At 47.6% G+C, this 17,225-nt stretch overlaps 1 protein-coding gene across 4 annotated transcripts in view; it reads left to right on the forward strand.

Moving 5' to 3' along the window:
- The window catches only part of EFCAB3 (EF-hand calcium binding domain 3), a 69,290-nt gene extending 53,304 nt beyond the window's left edge, over nucleotides 1-15,986 (forward strand). For 2 of the 4 annotated variants that reach the window (XM_039517036.1, XM_039517038.1), the window contains 8 exons: nucleotides 2,348-2,424; nucleotides 4,657-4,800; nucleotides 7,598-7,669; nucleotides 8,424-8,550; nucleotides 9,923-10,134; nucleotides 12,321-12,505; nucleotides 13,897-14,019; nucleotides 15,504-15,985. In XM_039517036.1, the coding sequence (XP_039372970.1) occupies nucleotides 2,348-2,424; nucleotides 4,657-4,800; nucleotides 7,598-7,669; nucleotides 8,424-8,550; nucleotides 9,923-10,134; nucleotides 12,321-12,505; nucleotides 13,897-14,019; nucleotides 15,504-15,797 (1,234 nt within the window). In that variant the 3' untranslated portion in view covers nucleotides 15,798-15,985. Of the gene's footprint in view, nucleotides 1-2,347; nucleotides 2,425-4,656; nucleotides 4,801-7,597; nucleotides 7,670-8,423; nucleotides 8,551-9,922; nucleotides 10,135-12,320; nucleotides 12,506-13,896; nucleotides 14,020-15,503 lie in introns of all 4 variants that reach the window. The other 2 variants (XM_039517037.1, XM_039517039.1) reach the window with 2 other exon arrangements.
- The last annotated feature ends 1,239 nt before the right edge of the window (nucleotides 15,987-17,225 follow it).

A 17,225-nucleotide genomic window follows, 5' to 3' on the forward strand; every position in this document is an offset into this window, starting at 1 on the left:
TTAGTACAAAATCTAAATACAGAAAATACAACAAAAAGTTTCATATTCATAGTATGTCATATACTCTGCACAAATTGAATAACTAGTGCAGGGGTTGGCAACCTTTCAGAAGTGCTGTGCCGAATTTTCATTTATTCACTCTAATTTAAGGTTTCGCGTGCCAGTAATACATTTTAACATTTTAGAAGGTCTCTTTCTATAAGTCTATAATATATAACTAAACTATTGTTGTATGTAAAGTAAATAAGGCTTTTGAAATGTTTAAGACGCTTCATTTAAAATTAAATTAAAATGCAAAGTCCCCCGGACTGGTGGCCAGGACCTGGACAGTGTGAGTGCCACTGAAAATCAGCTCGCGTGCCGCCTTCAGCACCCATGCCATAGGTTGCCTACCCCTGAACTAGTGCTATTTAAGGTTAGGTTATAGTCTGTTTTCTGTGTCGGGAATATTGACTGTTCCACAAGGGAACAGTCCTCTCAAAGGCAAAGCTAGTGAAGAGATTCAGTCTAGCAGTGCAAGCTGTGATGATTAGTGCAGATAATACTTCAGGCAGTAGATGGTGCTATATCCCCCAGCTTAGTGTTAAACGGTTACTCTGCGCATTGCGTTGCTATACATTTGTTATGGCTCAGTTTTAAAGGCGATGAACTGAAGAGTTCAGCCTACCTGGTTATTTGCTAGGAATTGGTAGTTTGTGTAAGTGACTATTATCATGTCTACAGGGATACCTAGAAAAACAAACTGATTTTTAAACTTGTTGAGGTTTTGCTTTGTACTGGTTTTAAAAAACCCATTCTGCTATTTTTTGGTCAAATCTGATCTCAGTCTTTGAAGCGTCTGCCAAGCTTCAGAAGGGGTTTTTAAAATCCCGCGGTGCATGCTGAATCCATGGGGAAGGTGAATGGGTACCTGATGCTGCATCTGACGTTGGTCCCCCTCAGGATTTGCTCTATGCTACTGAATGCAGCCCTCTTTTTTGTTAAAGAAGTCAGGGAAAAGAGATTTTGTGGCCTTTGTACATGAGGTTGTCAGCTTTTCTAGCAGCATTCATTAACATTAGTTTATCACTGAACTTCAGCAGCTTGAAGATGATGGGCTTGGGCTTGTCGGATTCCCACCGTCTAGTACCAGGCGTTCGATGAGCCCTTTCAACATCTAATGGGGGAAGCTGAGGGTGGACTTTAAAATATGCCAGGGATCAGCTTCTGAAGAAAGCTGATAATATCCACCTTCTCCATACCTTCAGCAATGCCCAAGAGGTGAAGTTTGTTTCTTCAAATTCTCTTTTCTAAGTCATCCTGGTTTTCTTCCAGTTTCTCTAGTCTGAGCTTTGAGGAGGCCATTTCTTCTTTAATTTCACTGGTTTCAAGGGCAGCCTTTGGCAGCTAATTTTCCAAGTGAGCCATTTGGGGATTTTGCATCACACACATCTTTAGAGAGGCCACGGCTAACTTTGGAGATTGAATCCAGGTGGCCCACGAGGAATTCTTTCAGTGTCGCGATATCCTGGGCTAGGTTCTGCTGTGGCCTTCTAATCCCCCTTCAGCTGCTTGGGTGATGCAGGCTGAGGTCTTTTACTGCTTCTCATTTATTCATTGGGGTCCATATTCAGCAGGGTGAAGTTTATCCAAGTTTAATTTAACCTTTTATGGCAGAAACTTATTGCCAGTCTGCTAGGAGAGTAATGATTAGAGACAAATTGATGTGAGGAGGTCCGGGACTAAGCCGCCATCTTCCTCACGGATATCATGTGATCCTGGAATTTCATTCTTTCTAACGCTATAACTTGGCAAAAGCTCCCAAAATCAGCTACCTCACCACCGAGGCTTTCTCCCCACGGCTTTCCAGGGGAGGAGAGGGAGCAGGCTCACTGGGTGGGAGCCCAGCAACGGCAGAGTTAAAGGTTAATGGCTTGGTTTTTCCCTGGTGCTGAGCACCCACATCTCCTGTGGAAGTCAGTGAGAACTGTGGGGGACACAGACCTTTGGGGAGCTCAACCCGTAAATGCCAAAGTCTTTACGCAGCCCTGAGGAAGTTATGGGGATTGGATAAGAGGGCAGAATCAGACCCTAGAAGTGTCTCCTGAGTGACCCCATAGCATCTCAGTGGTGGTCACATCTGTGTACAACTGATGTGAGAGCAGAATCGGATAATAAACTCTTCTCTGTTAAATTAGTCAATAGGGTTGCACCAGTGTAGCTGAGCGAGGCGTTTGGCCCCCTGCATCATATCCTGCCCTGAATCCATGCGCTCAGCTGCTGTTCCATCAACAGGAGCTGCACATCTGCAGAGGAGTGTCGGTTTGCATGTCTTAATTGCCCTTCTTTCTTCTTGAATGTTGTACGGCAGGGAGTTATCTGGCATCCTCCTAGACAGGAATAAGTGCAAAGCAGCAAAGAACCTGACCAAGGACCAGCTAGAAGGTAACGATGCCCCAGTTATCTGTCTTTCACCTCGAAAGGCAGGTTGACAAAAAGACCGTTCAAGGTTTATTCTTTAGCTTGTTAGATCTTTATTACTTCTACTGCAGTAGCAACTGCGGGGACAGCCCCCACCTGAGGTCGGGGTCCCTTGTGCTGGGCACTGTTCAGACCCAATCCCTGCCCCAAACACCTTACAATCGCAGCTGACCAGACAGACAAAGGAAATAGGGCTGACAAGCGATTAAAAAAATGCATTGCGATTAATTGTGCGATTTTAAAAAAGTCATTGCGATTCATTGCATGATTAATCACACTGTTAAACACTAATAGAACATCATTTATTTAAATATTTTGGATGGTTTCTACATTTTCAAATATATTGATTTCAATTACAACACAAAATACAAAGTGTACAGTGCTCACTTGGACTGTAAAAAACAAAAGAAACAGTATTTTTCAATTCACCTCATACAAGTGCTGTAGTGCAATCTCTTTATAGTGAAAGTGCAACTGAGAAATGTAGAATTATGTACAAAAAATAACTGCACTCAAAAATAAAACAATGTAAAACTTTAGAGCCTACAAGTCCACTCAGTCCTACTTCTTGTTCAGCCCATCGCTCAGACAGACAAGTTTGTTTACATTTGCAGGAGATAATGCTGCCCACTAATTGTTTACAATGTCACCTGAAAGTGAGAACAGGCATTCACATGGCACTGTTGTAGCCGGGGTTGCAAGATATTTACGTGCCAGATGCGCTAAAGATTCATATGTCCCTTCATGCTTCGACCACCATTCCAGGGGACATGCGTCCATATTAATGTTGGGTTCTGCTTGATAACGATCCAAAGCAGTGCGGACCAATGCATGTTCATTTTCATCATCTGAGTCAGATGCCACCAGCAGAAGGTTGATTTTCTTTTTTGGTGGTTTGGGATCTGTAGTTTCTGCATCAGAGAGTTGCTCTTTTAAGACTTTGGAAAACCTGCTCCACACCTCGTCCCTCTCAGATTTTGGAAGGCACTTCAGATTCTTAAACCTTGGGTCGAGTGCTGTAGCTACCTTTAGAAATCTCACATTGGTGTCTTCTTTGCATTTTGTCAAATCTGCAGTGAAAGTGTTTTTAAAATGAACAACATGTGCTGGGTCATCATCCGATACTATAATACGAAATATATGGCAGAATGCAGGTAAAACAGAGCAGGAGACATACAATTCTCCACCACAAATTTAATTAATGCATTGTGGGTTGCTGTTTTTTATGAGTGTCATCAGCATGGAAGCATGTCCTCTGGAATGGTGGCTGAAGCATGAAGGGGCATATTGTTTAGCACATCTGGCACATAAGTATCTTGCAATGCCGGCTACAAAAGTGCCATGCAAACGCCTGTTCTCACTTTCAGGTGACATTGTAAATAAGAAGCGGGCAGCATTATCTCCTGTAAATGGAAACAAACTTGTTTGTCTTAGCGATGGGCTGAACAAGAAGTAGGACTGAGTGGACTTGTAGGCGCTAAAGTTTTACATCGTTTTGTTTCTGAGTGCAGTTATGTAACCAAAAAAAAAAAATCTACATTTGTAAGTTGCAGAAATTGTACTGCAGTACTTTTATGAGGTGAATTGAAAATTACTATTTCTTTTGACTGTCATTTTCCCAGTGCAAATATTTGTAATAAAAAAAAAAAATAAAGTGAGCACTATATACATTGTATTGTGTTGTAATTGAACTTGATATATTTGAAAGTGTAGAAAAACATCCAAAAATATTTTTAAAATTTCAATTGGTATTCTATTGTTTAACAGAGCAATTAAAACGGCAATTAATCGTGCTTAATGTTTTTAATCGTGGCTACTTTTTTGAGTTAATCGTGTGAGATAACTGCGATTAATCGACAGCCCTAAAAGGAAGTGTCACGTCCTCTTTTGCAGATAGCGGACTAAGGCACAGGGGGAATAAGTGACTTGCCTGAATTCACACAGGAAACCGGTAGCAGAGCCAGGAGCTGATCCCAGGTCACATGAGTCCCATAACCACAAGATTCTCTTGCCTTGCCTCTGGTTCTGTGATTCTCTTACCGTATTGTTTCATTGACCTGGGTAGAATCTTTGTGTTGGCATAAAAAAAATAAAACCCTCTGTGTATTATGCCCCTTGGTTTCCAAAGAGCGTAGTACGTGAAGTTCGTACATCCCACCTGATGTAAGTGGTGGTATTTTCCCTACATCCCCACAGCTTTCCACCAGGCCTACAGTTTCTTCAGTAAGGACGCAGATGGCAATATTGACCTACAAGGCTTGGAGACGACTGCAGAGAAGCTGGGGATTAGTTTAACCGAACAAGAGGCCTACGACGAGCTGTCATATGCCGATATGGACGGTGAGTGTACACAATCGTCCCAGGTTTAGTCCACAGTGGTACGTTCCAAGGGTCTGGGTTTGTGAGGGTGTGGCGTTGTGCTCCCTTGAAACTCCTGGCAGTGGGGGAGAGCAGGGCTTGGTGCTAGACACTGTTCCTACATGTCACATGAAGCAGTCCCTGCCCTGGGGAGCTTACAGTCTAAGTAGTGCAAGACGAAGGGTGGGAGGAAAAAGGGATTATGTTGGTGTTTGGTAACATGCCAGAAGCAACCCAGTGAGTCTGTGACAAGCGGGGAACTTGCACCAGCTCTTCTGCGTGCCTTAACTCCTTGTCCCCCGCACTTGGTTACAGAACATGACGGCTGTAGGGAGTACAAAGAAAGCACATTAAGGCTACAGCAATGGTGAGATCTCATAGCCCTGAAAACCAGGAGCTGAGAGAGTTAAAGGTGCCACAACATCCTGGCCCCTGGGGTGTGGGCATTGACTCAATCATAGAATGTCAGGGTTGGAAGGGACCTTAAGGGGTCATCTAATCTAATCCAGCCCCCTGCTCAAAGCAGGGCCAATCCCCAGACAGATTTTTACCCCAGTTCCCAAAATGGCCCCTTCAAGGATTGAACTCACAACCCTGGGTTTAGCAGACCAATGCTCAAACCACTGAGCTCTCCCTCCCTGCTGGGGTGTCTATTTCTTGGTGCCATGCTGCTTGCTCCCTGGCAGAGGTTTGTGCTACCTCCAGCCGGAGCAGTGGAGTGCCTGGTCTGTTACAAAGTGAGAGACCAGCTCCGGGCCAGTGCAACCATTTAGGCGACCTAGGTGGTCGCCTAGTGCGCTAGGATTTGGGGGGGCACCATTTTCTTCGACAGCCACCGCGGCGGCCTGATCTTCGGCCACCCCGGTCGCCGCCGGCATTTAGATGGAGGGAGCTGGGGGCAGGGGAGGGCGGGGAGGGCCGCCTGCAGCAAGTAAAGGGGAGGGCGGCACGCAGGGGAACTCCCCGCCCCACCTCAGCCCTGCCCCACCTCCTCCCCGAGCACACCATGGCTGCTTCACTTCTCCCGCCTTGCGGTGCCTAAGCTGATTGGCGCTGCAAGCCTGGGAGGCGGGAGAAGTGAAGCAGCCACGGCGTGCTCGGGGTGCTCATGCTCGGAGCAGGGGTGAGCTGGGGCTGGGGGGGTGCCTCAGGGTGGGGAGTGGGGAGCTGCCGCAAGGGGGGTGCCTCTGGGCGGGGGCTCGGGGGCGGGGGAGGGCTCAAGGTGGAAGTTTTGCCTGGGGCGCAAAACATCCTTGCACCGGCCCTGGACCAGCTCAGTGTGAAAGCAGGGCTCTTACAGGGGAGATGGGCAAAGTGATGGGCATGGGGTGGGAGGGGGGCAGCTGTGCATAGGGCTAGCTCCAGGATGGGCGGGGAGTGCACTAGGCTGGCAACATGCTGATCCAAAGGGGTAGGGGCCAAGGGGGGATGGGACTATGCCCCGCCTCCTCATCAGGCAGCACCGTGAAGGGCACCATGTGAATGGGTGATGGGAGAGGCCTAGCTCGGTGGTTTGAGCATTGGCCTGCTAACCCCAGGGTTGTGAGTTCAATCCTTGAGGGGGCCATTTAGGGAACAGGGGCAAAAATCTGTCTGGGGATTGGTCCTGCTTTGAGCAGGGGGTGGGACTAGATACCTCCTGAGGTCCCTTTCAACCCTGATAGACTATGACTTTGCCTGGCAGCTGTGCCTGCCCCCTCAAGAGGAATCCTTGGGCTGCCCTGACACTCTAACCAGTCGGTGTATAGCAGACACCATTAGCGCACACATGAGGAGTCCGGATTAGAACCCGAGTCTTTCTGCTCCAGAACTGCCCCTCTGCCAGCCGAGCTAAAGGACACCTCCAAAGCAAGTCTCTCTGTGACACTGACTCATTCATACAAGACCCCTCCTCAGCCCTTTCCAATGCAGCCAGTGGCTTAAAGCTCCATTTGGGCCCAAAATGTATTGGCCCCTTTGGTCGATCCGGGTTTCAAACTGGGCTTCAGTGAGGTTTGCTCCTCTTGTAGTCCTCTCTCCCATGCACACAGGTCAGAAGCAGACCAGCTATCACTAGGGCCCTGTCAATTTCACAGTCATAGGATTTTTTTAAATTGTAAATTTCAGCTATTTAAATCTGAAATGTCACCGTGTTGTAATTTTAGGGATCCTGACCCAAAAAGGAAGTGTGTGGATGGGATGGGGTGGGGTGGGGTGGGGGAGGGGAGCAAGGTTATTGTAAGGGGGGTTTTGGTACTGCTACCCTTACTTCTGCGCTGCTTCTGGCCGCGGCGCTGCCTTCAGAGCTGGACAGCTGGAGAGAGGCGGCTGCTGGCCGGGAACCCAGCTCTGAAGGCAGATCCACTGCCAGCAGCAGTGCAGAACTAAGGGTGGCAATACCCCCCCCCCCAAATAACCTTGTGACCCCCCTGCAACTCCCTTTTGGGTCAGGACCCGCAATTTGAGAAGCGACGGTCTCCCTGTGAAATCTGTACAGTATAGGGTAAGAGCACACAAAAGACCAGATTTCACGGTCTGTGACACGTTTTTTGGTAAGGCCCTAGCTGTCACTCTGACACAGGCTCCCTTGAGCAGCACGGCCTCAGAACGCTGATGACAGCCAGTGGAGTGGGGGAGGTATTATGCACTTGTCTAGCGTGGATCTTAGCAACAAAGCCCCTGCTCCGCCAGCACTCAGGGGAAGGCGGCTGTAGCCAACCTGGCCTGGAGTACGCCCATTACTACCTTGTCCCTGGGATGAAAGGTGCGTGATCAGTGGGCAATGCTGTTTATCTTGCAGGAGATGGGAAGGTGAACTTCTCTGATTTTCTGACCATTGTCAGCGACAACAAGCGCTTCATCCAGGCTGTAGGTGAGTGCGGTGAACCCAGCTCAGCCAATGGGATTGGCCACGGACCCCGCCCCCCCAGCGATGTTAGTGTGTGGCCAGAGAACCCCACTTACCTAGAGGCATCGGTGTTACCTGAACCTTGGGGCGATCTGGAGTTCACGTGACGTGGACTCAGACATCAGCATCTGGGGTCCCCCAAAGAATGAGCTTGTGCACAGCTGGCCCCCGTTCGAAACAGCTGTACAAAGCCTTGACAATCCAGCTCAGCGGGAGGAGGCCGCTGCTGAGCGCCAGGCTGAGGCCTGGGGGCTCAGAGAAGAGTGCAGGCACTGGCACAACTCCCCAGGGTAGCCTGGCTCACGGGCAGGAATCACCGTGAAAGGGGAGTGATGACGGGGAGCCCAGGAACCCTGGGGCATATAAGCAGAGTTCAGATACCCAGGGTCAGGTAAGTCAAAGCTGTGCTCCACATACTCAATCTGAGACTCTCTGCCTGGAATACCAGGACCAAATCTGCCCGTTCCAAAGCGGAGGGGGAGCAGCATTATCTGGAGATACTATGCTTCCATGGGAGAGGGCAGTGAGGAATACCCCTTGCTACAGATGTAGCTTGCACTTTCCCCAGTGCACCAGGCAGGAGCCAGGCTCCCACACATGCATGCACCATACTTTGCCCAGAGGAAACCTTGTTGGAGGTCACTGGTGCTGCCTGCGGTCTCTGAAGCAGATGGGTTGGTGGGATGGGCACGCCGCTTGATGTGCATCTCCTCCCCAGCCCCCGAGAAAGGCTGCCTGGAGGACTTTGATTCCATCGACGCCACTGGAATCCTGCTCTTTGAGGTCCTGTCAAAGCTGGTGGAAATGTCGGCTCTGCCAAGGAAGGCCATGCTTGAAATAGTCAGGTGGGTGCTCAAAGCTCTAGCAAGGTCTCCAAAGAGGGGAAAGGAGATCTCCATTTCATAGGCTCGGCGGAGTCAAACAGCGGGCTCAGGGCCAGACTTACAAAGGTATTTAGGCACCTAAAAATGCACATAGGCACCTAATGGGGTTAACAAAAGCATCTAGGTGAGTTAGGCCCCTAACTTGATTGGAATTAGGCCTCTAACTCACTTAGGCGCCTAGTGGAATTCACAGTAGTGGTTATCTGCATCTTTCCGTACTTAAATACCTTTGTCAGGCTGGCCCCAGTGAGCAGTATACCTGTGTAGGCGAGGGCAGCCATATAAATGAGGACAAAACAGGGCCCTGTGGATATATTTCATACCTCCTCCCTCTGCCCCCTGGAGAACAAAAACACCCCTGTTCTATCTGCCGTACGGCACACACCAAAAACCACATCCCTCTTTTCTGCATAGCCCTTATGACCTTACCTCCAGATCGCTGCATAAGCCTCCCAGCCTGGCTGCTTTCATCTAGCTGGAGCATTGTCTGCTGGCTCCTCCTTGGCAAACTACACCCTTGCAGGGTCTGAAAGACGAGGATGGCTGCAGGCTGTGTGAAGGAAATCTGTGGGTAGTGGGGGGGGCGACCTCTGGGCTAAATCAGAATCGCCAACCTATCTTTAAAGGTGACCTGCAAAGAAAAAGAGGGTGCTGTGGTTTGCTTCCTTATGGTGAGTAGAGAAGGGAAAAGGTTTTTTTCACCCTTAGAAGGAGTACGGTTGTCAAGTCTTGCCTCTCCAGGTCCGGTTGGAGGACTCGGAGGTATGGTCTCAGAGCTTTCTCTGCCCTTTATCAGCAGGACGGGGAGCTGAATCCTTAAGACAGAGAGCCCTTCTCCCAAGTGTTTTAAGATGCTTTAAAAACAAGGGCGCTAGACTCGGTTACTCGTCCTCTCAATGAACCGTATTTTCCACCATGAGCAGTTACTGAAATCAACAGGGTCCAGTGCTATTCAGTGTGCACCAGGGTATCCCAATGGGATCCAAAGAGCATTAGTCTATCTGAGTAGAAATCCCTTCCCTCTCACAGTGAATCAGGATTCAGTATCTGGATATTGCAGCTACCATAATCCGATGAGTTCTCTAGCTGGCCACAGAGTCTCCAAGGAGACATAAGAGCTGAATCTATGCTAAAGTTTAAAAAAAAAATTAAAATAGAAAAAAAAAAAACCTTTCAAATCCTCCCCAGCTTCCTCTATGCAACATAAAGCAGGAAAAGGACACAACCTCCGTTTGCCAACCCCCTTTAAAGAAGGTGCAAAAGGCTGTTTGCTGGTTATAGCTGTCCTGCGTGGAGAGTGTTTGGTGACACTGCGCCGCCTTTCGTCTTCTAGTTACTACCGGCAGAAGTTCCTGGCGTCCACTGGCAGGAGGGCCTGGATAAATGCTGGCGGCTCAATGGAGCACAGGAAGGGGCTCCACGCTCTCAGAAAATCCCCAGCTCCTCAGCGAGGCAGAATCACTCCTATGTCTGCCTTTGCAGGCGCTGCCCGCATCTCAGTGATGAATGACAAAGAGCTGGAAGCCTTTGTGGAAACCCTCAGGGGTAAGAACTGCACGTGGCTCAGCCACTTGTGTTGCGTGTCTGAGTGGGAATTTCAGGGGCGGTGCCAAAGAAGCAGAAGGCCCCTTTGGGGGGGTCACAGCTATTCACTGCAGCGTCCTGTGTCCACTGCCAGTAATTTTGGGCTTCGGATCAGGGCCGAGGTTAGCAAATCCTTTTTTGCTACCTGCACCCACCAAAAATAGACACTGCTTGGACTCCTCCGGGGACTGCACAAAGACATGAGTGATAGGAGGAAGCATAATCTTGTAGTGAAAGTGCAGGACGCCTGGGTTCTCTTCCCAGCTGTGCCACAGACTCATTGGGTGATCTTGGGCAAATCGCTTCAGATTTACAGAAGTGGCCACTGATTTGGGATGCCTCCAAGCCAGGATTAGAACCCAGATTTGCCAGTTCCAGATCACTTATTTGAGTAATCAAATGGGGGGAGGGGCACTCTTCCAGGCTCCACCCACAAAATAAGCTCCACCCCTGTGGATCACCAGACTGACACCTTTCAAATGATCAAAATATGATCATCTGTTCTCTGAGCACCTTGAACTTAGCTCTTCCCTCAGTGGGGCTTGAATATGTCTCTGGGCTCTGATAGGCTCTTTAGATTTGCTTCTTTCTTGATTAGTAAAAAAAAAAGTAGTCATCTCTCCCAGATGCCACCCACTGATGGCACCAAAATGGGACGTCACTCACAGTAAATTGTGTAGATCTCCTTTCTTACATGAGGAATGAAATAGTTGACCACATGTATTATCAGCACTGTCACCATGTAGAATAAATATAAAACCTATCCCTACCCTCCAGCGTATCAACCACTCGTCCCAGTTTAGTGTCATCTGCAAACTTGCTAAGGGTGCAGTCCATACCATCCTCCAGATCGTTAATGAGTGTTCTGGAATAGTCCCTGTTATCTTACCCAGGGAAAAGGGACCTGCTTAACCTGGAGCTAATGTATCTACCTTCGACCACTCTCTTGTAGCCATCTGGCCTGACTCTGTCACATTGGTTAAAGCAATATGGGTTGTAAAGAAAGGCCTTGAAAGTAAAGAGTTATACGGCCCGAAAAAATGAAGTAGGGAGGACGTCTGGTTCAAAGAATAACTAATGAGATAAGGGGACGTTTCTAAAATGGCTTCTGATCAGTCCGGGTGACTTGTTTTAAATAAGACAAAAATAATCGGTTTTAAAAAGAGCCAGCATGGCCCTTCCCACCCCACATACCAGCGTTATCTCAAAAAACAGGGCCTGTGTTAACCCAGGTACAAAGGAAAAACTGTGTGTCAGCAAGAAGGAGGGGAAGAGATAAGGAGCAAGGCCTTGGGGAGAAAGGAGGTTGTAATCTTATCTGGATTAAGACTGGAAATAAGGGTGAACTGTCTCCAGTTGGCTCTTACCTGAAGTCAATAATTGGCAATAACATCACTTGTTTTTTAAAGGGTATAAACAAAGTAAACTCTTCAAGGGTTCATTGCTAATACCTGCCTGACCACATCGGACTGAACCAATATGGGTCTAAGCATCCTTGAGTGTTTAGTCCATTTGTAAATATCTTGATCAAATGCTTATAAATGTTTTGTTACCGTTTGGCTGTAGTAAATTGCTTATTGTTTAGGCTTTGTGGGCATGTTTAGAGCAATTGTATAAATACCTTTTGGCCTCTGGATTTAATAAAGCAATTTATGGTTAAATTATTATCATGATAATATCCTGCGTAAATAATAATTCCAACACACAAGGGAACCTTAAATAACTGTTCAGTTCTTCTTGGTGGCTGCTCGGTGTATAATAGCTCGGTGTATAATAGCTCATGGGCTCCCATGTCTAGTTCTTATGACCTATGGCTAAGACTTTCAAAGGTGGCCTCTAATTTTGGATGTCACCCACAACTCTTTGCCTACAGCTGGAATAGTGGGGGCTCAACACTTCTGAAAATTAGGTACCAGATCTGTAAAGTTGGGCACCCAAAATCAGAGGCTGCTGGCTCATATTTTCCGTGTGTTTAACAGAAAGTAAGGTACAAAAAAAAGGAGGAAAAGTGAATCGGGGAGATCTCAGAATGTGTAGTCCTGCCATGTTGGATTGGTCAGAGAATGGGAGAGCCAAAGGCTAGAAAACAGACGGTGGGTACTGTGTCCAATTAGTGATATCCATTCTTTTCTTTTCCCCTTTGCTAGCAAGCAGTGTCCCCTCCGACAGTCCTTATGCTCAGGTACCCATCTTCCCATGGCTTCCCAACCGGGATGGAATGTCAATACCGAAGCCGAAAAAAGACTTACAGAAGCTGGAGATGCAGAGAAGGAAAGAACCTATATCGTCCTTTGAAAACCATTTTTTCCAGAAAAGAAACTGGCTGCGCGAGGCAAGATAAGGAAACAGTTAATCTCTGTAATAACAGATGACACACAAGGGCGGGTCTGAGTTGTTGTGCTTTAGACTCTTCCCCATTAAAATGTGTGGGTTAGCACACATCCTTTCAACGCTTACATTCCCTTGGACTCAGGGGGTCACATTCAGTGATGTCAACGGGGTGTGACTCTGCGTAAGCCTGGAGTTGTCTAAGGTGATGTAATATACACGTTGAGGGTGACGGAAGGAAGTGTAAATTACACAAACTTAACTTCCCTTTAGATCTTTTTAGACTCATCTCTGAATGTGGCCACTGGAAAATTGTTCCCAGAAATGTTCTTGAAATGAATCTATGAATGCTGCACCGTTTAACCTGCAGTTTGTGCAGCTGGCATACTGTGGCTGTCTGTATGTTAGAGATGACATCAAGTGGGGAATTCTGGTGGTTTGTATTCCTGGCATTCACCAGAGGTATAATGGATAGAATAGCTCTCCCCTTTGCAGCCCAGAAAGCCCAATACCTCTGGGTGACTATTCCAGGTAAGACAGGGATACACTTTTACAGGGAAGCAAATAGCCTTGATTTCTCTTAAACATATTAGGCTGGATGAAAAGGGGGTGAGTTTGATCCCTGTCCTAAAAGCTTTGAGGCAGGAGATTCTGGCTGAATCCCCCCACGTTCCCATCTGCCACAGATATAAAGAACATATGATAACATGATAGCCTGATGGGTTGTCTTGGTGGGATGATTAAAGGAATGAACCCTACCATGAATGCAGCAGAAGAGGCCAGCGAGCTATCCGTCCCACAAAACAGCCTTGGTCTCTCACTTCCCAATCTCAAGATATAATCAAGTGACCCAGACCACACAAGACACTTAATGAGGATGTCTACTTTCTCTATTGTCCTCCACAACACGCACCCTGAGATATGTGGACAGCAGATGGGAAATCATGGCTGTGCGTGACAACACTGAAAGATCTTTTCCGAGCAGCAGGCTGTGCTTCCTCCTCTTGGGGACAGTCCTGGAGCATGGCAGTACTGAAAGTAGATAGGGCCAAACCCTGCTCTTGTATATTGCCGTGTAAATCTAGACTAGTAACGCCATTGACTTCAATGGAGTGAGTCTGGATTTACACCAGTGTAACTGAGCAGAATTTTGCCTTGTACATATACTCTGGTACCCTTGCATTGCTGCTGAGCTCCAGCTAATCAGATCTCATGCTTCAGCCTGACTGCTGCAGGAAGGGATTTCCCCAAATGTGCTACACTAAACAGTTGGCCAGGTGTATTAGAGAGGGTTTTGTTGTCCCTGAAAGCAGTAGGTCACAGCCGCTGCCTGAGGCAAGAGTCCTGTCTCGATGGACCATTGGTAAAGCCTCTTTTTCTGCCTTTTTCAATCAGGCAACTGCATTCAAACCTCCCAATTACTTCAGAGACAAGAAAAACTCCCTTAGTCTCGGCCCTCACTTGATGGAGAGGCGGCACCGTTTGACTATAGAAGACCTGGGTGAGATACGACTAGATGTGAGTACAAAGTCCACCACCCCTTCCAAAGAATTCCTCCCTCCCTTCTCTCTGGTATTTTAGGAGATAACCAGTTTTACACTCCATCAGCTCCTCGCCAGTCAAACACACTCTTCTTCCAAGGACTGGCTGGCTCACGGCATTCGGAGTGGGGTATAGGGGCCCTTTCAGCTCCAGGGCACTACTTTGGGTTGCTAGCGATGAAAAGATGGCTATTTTGTGGCCTTTATAAACGGTTTGGTCCTGGTTACCGGGCCACATCACACGAACCAGCATCTATCCCAGCTGTTCCCCTTTGTGGAAGTCAAAGATGGGCCGTGGCCACCTAATGCTACCCTTTCACCTGGCAGCCATCCCTTCAAGGCAGGGCTGAGACAGGAGTGACAGGCAGCATCTGGACGTTTGCATTGCCACACTGCCCATACTATGGAGAAAGGACTTCAGCTCCCAGTGCTGCCAATCTGACCCCTTCCAGACAGAGTAAGCAGTGTCTCTCTGGAGTTGCTCCATTTTGCTTGTTGAAACAGAAAGCTGCTTAGGACATGGAACAAATTCAGACCCGATGTGCGCAAATGCAACTGCCGCTGAAATTGCTGGGCGTGCGAGGTGCTCAGCGTCTCTGAAAATCAGACCACTTTGATAGGGACTTAATTTTAAGTAACTCAGATTGGAAACTCTTGCCCTGAGGTCCTCGCTGCTCCGCGTGGACATTAAAGATTCCATCTGCTATTTTCTGTAACAGTAAGAGGAGCTGACCCAGTCTACTTGGTCAAAACTCCCCCCGCCCACTTAAATTGTTCGCAAGTGTTCAGCCTGATTGCTGCCCTCTACTCCCAGAGGTGGCTGCATTTCAGTGGTGCTTTGAAGCCCTTGAGACAAAAGGTGATACAGAAATGTATGATTATCAGTAACCCAGACAGTACAAATTAGCGGGTTCCTGGTTCTCCATACCCCTGTTCCACCATGATTGTCTCCTGGCAACCATTCCTCCTCTCCCAGAGGCATATGCAAGGGTTAGGACCAGCAAGTACAAATACCATTAGCTATTACCACTTAGATACAGTAGCAAGGGGATGGGGACCTTAGAAATATTGTAGGAACTGGGGTATATGTACAACCCTTTATAATACAGTGACTGTAGTTACACTGAAGTTCCAGTGTCATTACAAGGTGTAACCCATACGATGAACTTTCTGGTGAAAGAATTTTAACTAAGCATCTATATTGCAATTCCTTGAAATTACTGTGAAGTATGAAACCAAAGGGATAATAAGAAATGTCAGTTAATCTTTCCGTTACCAGTAAATATCACCAATTTATGTATCTAATTGCAGTCAGTGCATGATAAAGGGTATCCAGGATTTTTTTTGACCACCTCACACCTCCCATCTGTCAGACTTCTGCAGTAGCTGGTTTCCATTTGGGTAAAGATCTGGCTCCATGCCACTCAGCAGCTTCTTTCAACCTCCTTCTCTTCTCCATAGGTGAAGAGGGTCACTGAAATGTACAAGCAGGGGATGGCGCTCAAGGAGAGGAACAGGATGCTGAGACTGTGGCGGAGGTTGCACGGTGGCCAGATCGGGCTGGAGTCAGGGAACCACAGCTTCTACCACACTTTCTCCACCTACTCCTGGTCGTGGAACGCTCGCCAAGAGCTGGTGACACCCAACGAACTTCAGCAGTACGATAACAAACTGTACCGCAGAGAACATCCCTCAGCCCGCTCCGATGACAGTGAAGTCAAGGGTGGGATAAGGAAAGGAAAAGAGAGGAAATAAGAAGAGCCATGCTGCTCCATTTTCTTAACATCACTGTTGACTACTGTCCTCCTTCCCATCCCATTATTTTTCCCTATAACAGTCTCAGGCTCTTACACAGGTCACACTGTCCGAGGGTAGGAAAGCATTGTTTCCCCTTTGCATACTGGTTAATACAATGAGAATTAAAAGAGAAACATGTTTTTCTTCTACCGGTCTCCGCTCTTTCTCTATAACAATCACTGGATTCAGGAATATCACTATAGAGCTTACCCAAGAGGATAGATTTTGGGGAGAGGTATCAAGATTCCTCTATTCTATTCCTAGCTCTGCCACTGACTTTCTGTTCCTTGGTTTTCCCATCTCTGAAATGGGGCTCATACTTATGTCAGAGGGAGGGACGCTGCAGGGAATTCAATGACTCATTACTAGGGCTGTCGATTAATTGCAGTAACTCATGTGATTAACTCAAAAACAATTAACTGCGATTAAAAACTTCATCGAAATTAATTGCACTGTTAAACAATAGAATACCCATAGAAATTTATTAAATATTTTGGATGTTTTTCTACATTTTCAAATATATCGATTTCAGTGACAACACAGAATACAAAATGTACAGTGCTCTTTATTTTTATTACAAATATTTGCACTGTAAAAATGATTTTAAAAATTGTATTTTTCAATTCACCTCCTGCAGGTACTGAAGTGCAATCTCTTTATCATGAAAGTGCAATTTACAAATGTAGATTTTTTTTGTGTCACGTAACTGCACTCAAAAACAAAACAATGTAAAACTTTAGTTCCTACAAGTCCACACAGTCCTACTTCTTGTTCAGCCAATCGCTCAGACAAACAACTTTGGTTACATTTAGGGTGACCAGACAGCAAATGTGAAAAATCGGGACGGGGGTGAGGGATAATAAGAGCCTATATAAGAAAAAGACCCAAAAATCGGGACATCTGGTGACCCTGATTACATTTGCAGCCGAGAACGCTGCCTGCTTCTTGTTTACACCACCTAAGTGAGAACAGGCACTTGCAGGGCACTGGTGGAGCCGCATTGCAAGACAGTTACATGCCCGATGTGCTAAAGATGTGTAAGTCCCTTCAGGCTGCAGCCATGGTTCCAGAGGCCAGGCGGCCACGCGGATGAGGCTCGTTAAAACTAATGCGCTACTGCAATGTGCGACTGCAGCCTGCGGGGAGACCTGCCCGTCTCCTGCCCTGTCAGGGGTGGCAGGAGGCGCTGGGCTCTTGCTCCCTGAAACCAAACTGCAGCGCTGCCCCTATGGCTCGGGGTGGGCGGGTCCCCTAGGGCCCCCCCCGCCCCGCGGGACACGTGTCACGGGTGGGCGGTGACCCCGCTGCTGGCGGGGCTGCCCCCCGCCCGGGCAGGCGCAGCCTCCGGCTCCGGCTCGGCGGGCGCGAGGCTCGGCCCGGTCCTGC

This window comes from Mauremys reevesii, linkage group 27 (assembly GCF_016161935.1).
Source record: "Mauremys reevesii isolate NIE-2019 linkage group 27, ASM1616193v1, whole genome shotgun sequence".
Classification (NCBI taxonomy): domain Eukaryota; kingdom Metazoa; phylum Chordata; order Testudines; family Geoemydidae; genus Mauremys; species Mauremys reevesii.